The 10,788-nt window shown below is 41.2% G+C and overlaps 1 protein-coding gene across 1 annotated transcript in view; it reads left to right on the top strand.

The window, feature by feature from the left end:
• Window positions 1–741: 741 nt before the first annotated feature.
• Window positions 742–10,788, top strand: part of FAM193B (family with sequence similarity 193 member B) — a 138,493-nt gene continuing 128,446 nt past the window's right edge. Inside the window, exon 1 of the mRNA XM_069244504.1 lies at window positions 742–929. Within this exon, the coding sequence (XP_069100605.1) occupies window positions 792–929 (138 nt within the window). The 5' untranslated portion in view covers window positions 742–791. The remainder of the gene's footprint in view (window positions 930–10,788) is intronic.

The following is a 10,788-nucleotide window of genomic DNA, read 5'->3' as shown; positions in this document are numbered from 1 at the left end:
TACGAATAAGGAGCTAACTTCAGTATCATCTCCTGGATAGTCACACCCACTATTCAGTAAAGTTAATGAACGCGTATATGATTGATCTTACGCTGTACACATGCAGTGTTTTATTATACTCATGTTCCACTTTGAACAGCCCTAAAATTTAGACAGCAAGTGGAACACCTGGCCAGGCACAAACCTCGGGCTCTCTTCTAGCACCTGACGTGACGGCTAGCGAGCTCTCCGCAGCACCCTAACTGTAAATATAAAGGAAGGACAAGAACTGCAATGCCGCTGACAGCCTACCATAACCCACGGAAGCGGAGGAACAAGGCGCAGCAGAGTTCATAGAACGGTTAAGATAAAGCAGTTGCCCCCTTGGGAGATCGACATCGGCTGCACTTTCATTAAAAAAAGATGGAAACAGAATGGTAAAAATTGTGTTTATTTTGTGTTACACGAGAAGAGCAGTCACAAATTCGCAAAAACCCTTCCAGGGTATATTAATAAAAACATTATTGGTTGTTTATGCTCGCTTCAAGATATGATTACCCTGCCTCTTTGTTTTTTGTTAAATATAATGTATGTTTTTCGTTATCAGAAGACGTTCTTTCGATCTATGTCATTAGGCTCAGCCAACCTCCATTCCAAGGTGGCGGCTCTTCTCCCAGGAGTACAGATCCAATTGAAGCTGGTCCGCTTTCGCTGTCAGTGGCGCTGACCTTTGCCCTTCCCGAGCCCAGCGTGCCGCCATATTGACTGTTGTCTGAGCGAGTCCGTGAGATAGTAGCTGTAGAGACAGTATCATGACCCGGAGGAGGAGCAAGCAGGGGGCGGCAGTGCGCCGGGGGTCAGAGCGCGGCGGGGAGACAGCAGTCAGGGGAGGTGAGATGGATGGGGTACCTGGAAGCCGATTGCAGGAGGCGGTCAGCGGCGAGGAGCAGGTGAGGGGCCCAAGGGGCGTGGGGAGCAGAGGGGCAGCGGGGTGTGCATAGTGGCAGCGAGGGAGCATTGGTAAAGTAAAGGTAGATGGGATACGCAAGGAGGGCTCTTGTCTGAAAGGGGCTTGCTGTGTGTGGTCAGGTGCAGGGATTTTTGGGGTGAGTCTAGGCAGGTTGAGATAGTAAATTTGAGACGGAGCCACGTGAAATATTAAATCTGTGTTTTTGGCTTTCGGACTGAGGGAGGAAAATCTGTTGGTCTGTGTTAGTGTGAGGCTTGGAGATGCCGAGTGTCCGAGTAGCATCGGGGGTTGCCAAGGGTTCCCATCTGTCGCTCGAGTACCCCACCCCTTGTGGAATCTAACAGGAGACTGTTGTCGCCCCTATAGTTTACCTAAAGATCCTTGTTTAATGCAGTGTGCTCTTGACACTCCTGTATCTGAAAGATAGCCCCTGAGCACTAACATGGGTAGATGGACGACCTGGTTGGTGCCAAAGTGATTAAGACAACCTCCGGATAAGGCAGAGCTGATAATTATGGTTTCGTTCTGTTTCCTCAAAGATTGGGTCGTGCATGTGTGCTATAACTGGTTTGCCCACCCCCATTGAACCAGGGCCAATATATGTGTTCTCCTTTATTTTAAGTAAAAACAACAGTTTCTCCACTGTGAGAAAGGGTTATAAAATTAGAGAAGCTGGTGTTGCTTAAAAACTACGTAACGTTTAAGTGTATCTCAATAGGGACTTGATATTCTGCATATTGGCTTATACCAAACGTAGGTTCTTACCAGTCAGTAATGGGATTGTGCGCACCACGTACGTTTGTAAATGTTCGTGGTCCAGTAAGTCATTGATGAAGTTCTGTATTGCTTTTAAAATTCACGGACAAGGTCATATTTACAGTGCCCAAACTCCAGCTCCACCTTTGGGGGTTTATCATTCAACTCGCAGTCAATCTGTTTTGAGTTAATAATATATTACTTGACCAGCACTTGTTTATATCAGGCGTGTACGATATTGAATTTTTTTAAGGCTCAGTGATAACCACAAGGGGGTTTTGCCTTTGGTACTAACATAGGATAATGTGGAATTGGCTAAACAGGCATACAGTCGTCTTTGCTGCAGAATATTCATCCTTTCTGGAGTCTAGCCGGTTTGTATGTTGTATAGTTAACAAGCAGACTGGATAGAGACTTGGGATTCCCGGCAGAACTGTCCTTCTGACTTCAGCTCTTTTCTGAGATTTAAAGCTCTGTGAAATCCTTGCAGTGATCTCAGTTGACCCCAAGCACGACTTGAAATTAAACATTATCTTAGTCTGACATTGCATCGTACTCTTAACAAGATGCTACCTTAACATTAATCCCTATTTTGCAGATTATAGTTTAAAGGCTCTGTCCTCTTGTGAATTTTAGTGTGGGCATCACTTCTTTTAGGTTGAGTTTGCTGCCCTGTGTTTGTGATTGCAATGCTTTAGAAGTCTGTTATGGCAGCATTACTTCCTTTTGGAAGCAACTGGTTTGAATGTATATTTTTGTCTACAGAGTTGTCCGTTTGACTACAGAGCATGATTATTGTGGGTTGTTTGGACTTTGGTGACCATTGTACACGAAACCTACTTTTTGGTGTGTTCGCAAGAACCCTTGGGGCAATACTGTTGCTTTATCTATGTTTAATCATACTGTGGAGAGCTAAAGTATTTGCTGTGGTACCTAGGAACTGTGCATGACTTGTGCTTTTAACCAGGATTAATGAAGTGAAACCATCAAACTTTATCATTATTCTGGGCTACGAACTTAAAACACTTTGGCAAGTACAATTATTTTTAATTTCTTTTTTATTAAGTTTTTTTTAACCCCCCCCCCCCCCCCCCAAATAAAAAAAGTAACAAACTTTGCCTGATATGTGCTATTACTCAATCATATTTCGAGACCTATACGCATACTAGGCTATACATAAAATAGGCATCTCATGTGAAGGGCAGCAGGTGGGGATTGTAGAAGGTTGATGTACATTATGTACCATTGTGATTGAGAGGTGAGAGTCAAAATGCGGCAAGACCTCTGTCTCAGATAGCCGTACATCCTGGGCAGCAGAGTATTCATGGGCAATATCATGCGATAGCTCGGGTCGACAAATGGTTGCTCAGAGGCTGCCCGATATCCCTCGGGCCGAAGTAGGCAGCTGCAGAGAGGCATATATCTTACTAGGTTTATCACAGTAAATGAGGCTCTGCATCCATGCCCACACCGAAGGCGGTATCCTGGAACCCCAATCTAAAGCTTTTTCATACCTCACCAGGCGAAGGGCTATGGCTGCAAAGCGTTGAAGAGGTTTAGCAATATCCCAGCAGTGCCATACGGAGGTGCCCACACCAATGTCAGTGTATTGAAAATTTTCCTCCAGTATTCTGCCACATGAGCAAAATCATCATTTTCCACTTTACATTTCAGACATGCAGAGGAGCGAGAGGGGTCTATTTTTGCTAAGGCACTGGGTGTTCTGTAGATCCTACAGAAAAAATTATAGTGTAAAAGCTTGTGCCTGTGATTGAGGGATACTGTGAGTATTTGGTAACAACAAGCATACCATATCCTATTGGACTGTGATGCCCTAAGTGTGCGTCCCGCACCTTCCACCCTGAACAGGGAGAAGCTCAAGGCATGCGTGGCACAACTTGGAAATTTAAACCCGGAGCAGAGTCTGCCATTATAATTAGTGTGAGGGATGGTAAGTCCGAAGATGCCAGTGGGTAAGAAGGCAAAAGCGCCCGCAGTGTGCTCTGCAAATGTCGGAGGACAAAATGATCCATGTACGTGGCGGATTCAAAGCAACAATTCTCCATTCGCGAGACCTATAGTAGAAAGCTGAAGAGAGCAAAGCGTATGTTGCACCAGTTTTTCCACTATATGGGGTGCCACGGATTGCTACCCAGTGGGATTGCTTCTGAGTATAGCATGCTGCAAGACAGAAGGCGAGCCAGACGGCGCCCCGCCCAGCATATTGTGGCCAACAACTGGACAGACATCTGTGGGATCCAGTGGGTGGCCAGGTGGCAGCAGCGATTGTAAGAAGGTAGGGAACACAGAATCCCTATCCGGTATAGCATATGGTAACCTGGCATCTTGATGACACCAATAGTACACATAGTGGCATTGGGCAGCTAAATAGTATAACTGCAAATGGGGAACCCCAAAACCTCTGTGTTCATACGGGAGTGTCAGAAACTCCCAGTGCACGCGGGGTCACTTCCCGGCCCATATCAACCGTGCCAAAGAACTCTGTAGAGTAGTGAAAAATGTATTGGTGAGAGGGATCAGTATGTTGACAAATAGATATAGAACATGTGGGAGCACCACCATTTTAATTAATGCAATGCAGCCGGCCATGGATAGGAGGAGGAGGATCCAGCGGTCTATCTGTATATTTAATCTTTCTATTGCGGGTCCGTACTTTAGTCTAAGTATGTGTTCCTTATTTTGATGTATATAGATACCCAAATATTTAACCTGGTCCTCGCGCCAGAAAAGAGGTAACTTGGAGCCGATGAGGGTATTTACTTACCTCTGTGAGGGGGGGAATAGCTCAGATTTATGCCAGTTAATCTGTAATCCTGAGAAATCGCCAAACTGAGCAATCTTCACCAGCACCGGACTCAGGTTTGTGACCAGGTGAAAGAAAAATAAGATATCATATGCATATTAGGAGACCAGTAGTGTCCGGTCTTGAATTGCAATCCTCTGTGTAAGTGTTTCTCCTGAAGGTGCCACTTTATAGACCCTATAGCAATAATGAAGAGAAGTGGTGGCAGGTCACTCCTGTTGAGTTCCCCTAGTGTTGGGAAAGACGTGACAGTGTGCCGTTAACTCAAATACGGGGAGTGGGACATAAGTACAGCAGCGTGATTAAGGAGGTAAAGCCCTGGGGAATGCCGAGCTTATGGAGAGTGGCCTCTAAGAAAGGCCATTCTAATGAATCAGAGGCCTTCCCTCGCTTCTAGTAGGGCAACTGTGGTTGGTATTTTAGGGGAAACTCTATGAAGGGACGTGAACTTTGCACGCAGGTTAAGCAACATGGACCTGTGAGGCACAAACTCCGATTGAACTGGTGAGATTATCTGGTCCAGCAGCAGAGATAGGGGGAGAAAAACTATATGGGGATACCCTAATGGAGTAACAGTAGCTCAATCAGGGAAAAATACAGTTAAGAGAAACTACAACGTGAGCTACCTAAATGATATAATATCTGAAGTAACAGATACACTTCAGAGAAAAAGCCTTATAAGGACTGATAAATATCCATTGATAATTCAAAGTCGTATAAGAAAACAATAAGCAGCTGCTGAAAGAATTAAAGGAATGACAAAAGATAACAGGGAACTAAATCTCAACTGAACACATTTTAATGAAGCGATATAACAAAACACAAGGAATCAAGAAATATAAAACATGAATGGAAATATATATAACGTTAAACTTCTAAATCAGGCACACCACAATCAAACTAGACGACAAAAAATGGATAAGAAAGACATATGAGGTAAATGAAAAAACAATTAACGTATAAATCTACATAAATACACTAACGTGTCTAAAATACAGTACATACAAACATGTAAAGATTGTTTCCAACCATACATAAATGTACATTGATATCATACTGATAAATAAATATATATATATATATAGAGATTGATGTTTAGAAAAAATTAAATTAGAGTGGTGTTGAAACAGGGATACTCTTAGGGAACCAAAGGCCTACGCGCGTTTCGGTGTTCCTATTGGTTATAGGTCACCTTCTTCAGGGCCAATCCCCTTAATAACAAACAACAAAGTTCATTTCAGCAACCAATGTTCTAATTATTTTTTCATTAAATACTTGGTACGCTGGAATCTTGTAGTCATGTCATCTAGTAAGGAAGAGAGAAAGATGAAGAATAGTATATTTTTATAGATTTGTTTGCTTACTTTCAATCAATTATTTTATTTCATTTTAATACTGTGTGCAGATATATGTGTCTTCATATAAAATTATATAGTAGACGTGCCCATTATCAGTTTAGAATATAAATTGAAACGTGTTCAAGTTTAAAGTCTAATAATAGAAAAGATTGTTTATTTACAGATTAGAAGTAAGAGAGTAAAGATAGTGAAATAATTATATTAATTAATAAAATCATTAAAATGTATTAGTATGTATATATTAGGTCAAGATTAATGAAATAGTGACTTGTGCTATAGTACTTAAAATTAATATTATTATATTATATCCCAAGCTTATAAATACATGCATCAGTGCATATTAGAAAAGTGGTACCATTCCATAGATAGTTGTTTATTTGCTTACTGAAGTAATATATAGTGGTAAATCGAGCAATGTTCAAAGCTCATGGTATGTCCAATCCTTGAGATGGACGTGATAACATCAATTGGACAGGAAGGACGATCTAACTATAAAGTAAGACAATAAATAGGATTGTGAATTAAAAGATGTAAGATGATCATCCTTTAAAAGTGAAAAACCGACTATCTCTATATTTTAATACTATAGTTGCTATTACCTATAGATTCTGTGGTCCACTATTTAAGAACGGTTTTTGTTGATATTTCTTTAATAAAAGCACAGACCATATTTTTATACTAGTTTGTGTGTACCTACCGGGGCTAGAAAAAGTTGCAAGAACTGGTCCTAAGATGTATGGTCTCCGATAGGATTTAATACATACTGGATGAGGCTTAGGAGGAAACGAAACCTGCATCGGAAAGACATGCTTATTGTTTTCTTATACGACTTTGAATTATCAATGGATATTTATCAGTCCTTATAAGGCTTTTTCTCTGAAGTGTATCTGTTACTTCAGATATTATATCATTTAGGTAGCTCACGTTGTAGTTTCTCTTAACTGTATTTTTCCCTGATTGAGCTACTGTTACTCCATTGTACATGTACATGTCTTTCCGATGCAGGTTTCGTTTCCTCCTAAGCCTCATCCAGTATGTATTAAATCCTATCGGAGACCATACATCTTAGGACCAGTTCTTGCAACTTTTTCTAGCCCCGGTAGGTACACACAAACTAGTATAAAAATATGGTCTGTGCTTTTATTAAAGAAATATCAACAAAAACCTTTCTTAAATAGTGGACCACAGAATCTATAGGTAATAGCAACTATAGTATTAAAATATAGAGATAGTCGGTTTTTCACTTTTAAAGGATGATCATCTTACATCTTTTAATTCACAATCCTATTTATTGTCTTACTTTATAGTTAGATCGTCCTTCCTGTCCAATTGATGTTATCACGTCCATCTCAAGGATTGGACATACCATGAGCTTTGAACATTGCTCGATTTACCACTATATATTACTTCAGTAAGCAAATAAACAACTATCTATGGAATGGTACCACTTTTCTAATATGCACTGATGCATGTATTTATAAGCTTGGGATATAATATAATAATATTAATTTTAAGTACTATAGCACAAGTCACTATTTCATTAATCTTGACCTAATATATACATACTAATACATTTTAATGATTTTATTAATTAATATAATTATTTCACTATCTTTACTCTCTTACTTCTAATCTGTAAATAAACAATCTTTTCTATTATTAGACTTTAAACTTGAACACGTTTCAATTTATATTCTAAACTGATAATGGGCACGTCTACTATATAATTTTATATGAAGACACATATATCTGCACACAGTATTAAAATGAAATAAAATAATTGATTGAAAGTAAGCAAACAAATCTATAAAAATATACTATTCTTCATCTTTCTCTCTTCCTTACTAGATGACATGACTACAAGATTCCAGCGTACCAAGTATTTAATGAAAAAATAATTAGAACATTGGTTGCTGAAATGAACTTTGTTGTTTGTTATTAAGGGGATTGGCCCTGAAGAAGGTGACCTATAACCAATAGGAACACCGAAACGCGCGTAGGCCTTTGGTTCCCTAAGAGTATCCCTGTTTCAACACCACTCTAATTTAATTTTTTCTAAACATCAATCTCTATATATATATATATATATATATATAAATATATATATATATATTTATTTATCAGTATGATATCAATGTACATTTATGTATGGTTGGAAACAATCTTTACATGTTTGTATGTACTGTATTTTAGACACGTTAGTGTATTTATGTAGATTTATACGTTAATTGTTTTTTCATTTACCTCATATGTCTTTCTTATCCATTTTTTGTCGTCTAGTTTGATTGTGGTGTGCCTGATTTAGAAGTTTAACGTTACATATATTTCCATTCATGTTTTATATTTCTTGATTCCTTGTGTTTTGTTATATCGCTTCATTAAAATGTGTTCAGTTGAGATTTAGTTCCCTGTTATCTTTTGTCATTCCTTTAATTCTTTCAGCAGCTGCTTATTGTTTTCTTATACGACTTTGAATTATCAATGGATATTTATCAGTCCTTATAAGGCTTTTTCTCTGAAGTGTATCTGTTACTTCAGATATTATATCATTTAGGTAGCTCACGTTGTAGTTTCTCTTAACAGCAGCAGAGATAGCCGGTTAGCCACCATCTTTTCCAGAAATTTATTATTAAAATTCAAAAGTGACAGCGGTCGATATGAACCACATAGGGTGAGGTCCTTGTCTGGTTTTAATAACAAGGTGATCACAGCCTCCCGAAGTGGGAGCACTCCCTCACCCATGGACTCATGGTACACGTTCAAAAGGTGGAGATGGGGGGGGGGGGGGGGCAGTATGTGCTTGTATGCCTTATAAAAGACCCCAGTAAATCTGTCTGTGCCTGGCGCCTTAGAAACGTTTAATGAATCAATGGCCAGCATTGCCTCCTCGGTTCTAAAGGGCTTGCTTAGATACTGCTGCTGTGCTGAGCTCAGCCACTCTATGACCACCTCCTCCAGATACTGCTGCATCTTAGGGGAACGGCCCTGCATGCAGGTGGTGTAAAATTGCATGTAATGATTAAATAGTGTCTGTACTTCGGAGGTCCTTGAGCCGCTGGGCCCCTGTATTTCAGGGATATAAGAAATTGACCTACAAGGCCAAATAAGGCATGCCAACGTGCGTCTGGGCCTCTCACCCTCACCATACCTACGTTCCCTGGCATATTTACCCAGGAACTTGGCCTCACGTTCCGCCAGCTCCCAGAATTCATCCAGCAATTTGACTGACAAGCAAGCGTTCCCCTGCTGGTCATGAGGCTCCTCCACTGTCCGCACCAGCTAGCGCAGCTCAACACAGCTAATATCCCAGCGGATAGTTCGCTGGACACCGGAGTGTTTAGCTATACTGATCCAACTAATGTAGGCCTTGAACACCTCCCCATGTTGCTTTGGATGTAACTGAAGCCACGTTAATGGCAAAGTATTCTATAATAGCGGAGGTCAGAGCGAAATACCTTGTGCAGATGTGCATAGCTAGGAAGTGCCATGGACGCTCCATATAGTCCACGCAGGTAAAGCATAGGTTGAGGCAGACTGGAGAGTGATCTTATAGTCTCTACGAGAGGTGGGAGACAGAACGAAGGCAGGGCCATGTCTGTGGTGACATGAGCCAAAAATCAGTGTGAGACCAGGTCATGAGGGGAAGAACAGAATGTGTAGATCAGCGCGGCAATGGGTGATAGCCACCAAGGGTCCCACACCGAGTGGATATGGTAGATATTGCGTAGAACTTTCAGGGATTGGGTTTTATTAGCGGGATGTGGTGTCTGGGCGTGTATCCTGAAGAAGGTTAAATTCCCCCCCACCCCCCCCTCAATTATCTCCGCGGGTTCTCTGTTTATATGCATTTGAAGCGTTTAAAAGAAATCTGGGGTGTCTTCATTAGGGACAAATATATTGAGTTGTGCAAATCTACTGACTGCTAGTATGCCTCGCACCAGGAGGAATCTGCCAGTGTGTCTCCAATAGTGTGCTGATGATGAAAGGATAACGTTTTTTTATGGGACAATATGCAGACCCTTTGGGAATATGAGCCGTAGTTTGAGTATTTCGGTGAGGACCCTATTATTTAGCAAATGGACAGCTAGAACTAGGTGATAAGTCTCATGCAGGAAAACAACCACTGCACCATGTCTAGTTAAATATTATAGAACTTGTTTCCCCTTGCACAGGTTGCTTAAACCCCTAATATTCCAGGACATGAATGTAACATTTAGAGTTGGTCGCCTTTTGGTCTGTGTAACAGTCATCGATTTGAGGTGAATGGGTGCCATTGCGTTTCCTGCGCGTGCACATAAAAACAAAATTACCATAATCTAACAGTGTCAAGACTGCCTGTATTCCAAGTGTCCCATATCGCCCCACCCACACCTAAGGAGTGAGAAGTGGTTCCCTTATTAAAACAAACACAGAACATCCCCATTAGAACTTATAGTGTGGTATCTGCTGTGGAGGGGTGGCATCGCATCAGCAAGTGGTCCCCCAGTCGCATAGTTAGGTAAGAGCAGTGTATCCATTGTTGAAGAGTCTTAAGATCCGAGCAGCCTTCATGGTGCACCTAGGGGAGAAGTAATTAGGAGCATGGCCATGATGTGCACGCAGCAAGTTGGCCCCACAGCTGGCAGGATAGAAATATTGTAGCCCCTCAGGTAGCCAGGCTGTAGTTATGTCTCCAAAAACATGTCTTGGCTGGATGTCCCCTGACTAAGTGCTGGGGATTGTTGTGGTGAGGAGTGGACTGAATGTGGTTTCTCCTTGGTGTGTTCTTGCAAAAGTCAAGTACCTCTGCATGCTTATCGAAGAGACACGTCTTGTATGGACATTCACACGGAGTGTGGCAGGATAGATCCCGGAGACCCAGTCCCCGAAGGGCGGCCTTAGCATCCTGAAATGTCCATCTG

Source organism: Pleurodeles waltl, chromosome 7, assembly GCF_031143425.1.
Source record: "Pleurodeles waltl isolate 20211129_DDA chromosome 7, aPleWal1.hap1.20221129, whole genome shotgun sequence".
NCBI lineage: Eukaryota > Metazoa > Chordata > Amphibia > Caudata > Salamandridae > Pleurodeles > Pleurodeles waltl.
The sequence above is the reverse complement of the archived record's forward strand: the minus strand, read 5'-3'. Positions and strand labels throughout refer to the sequence as shown.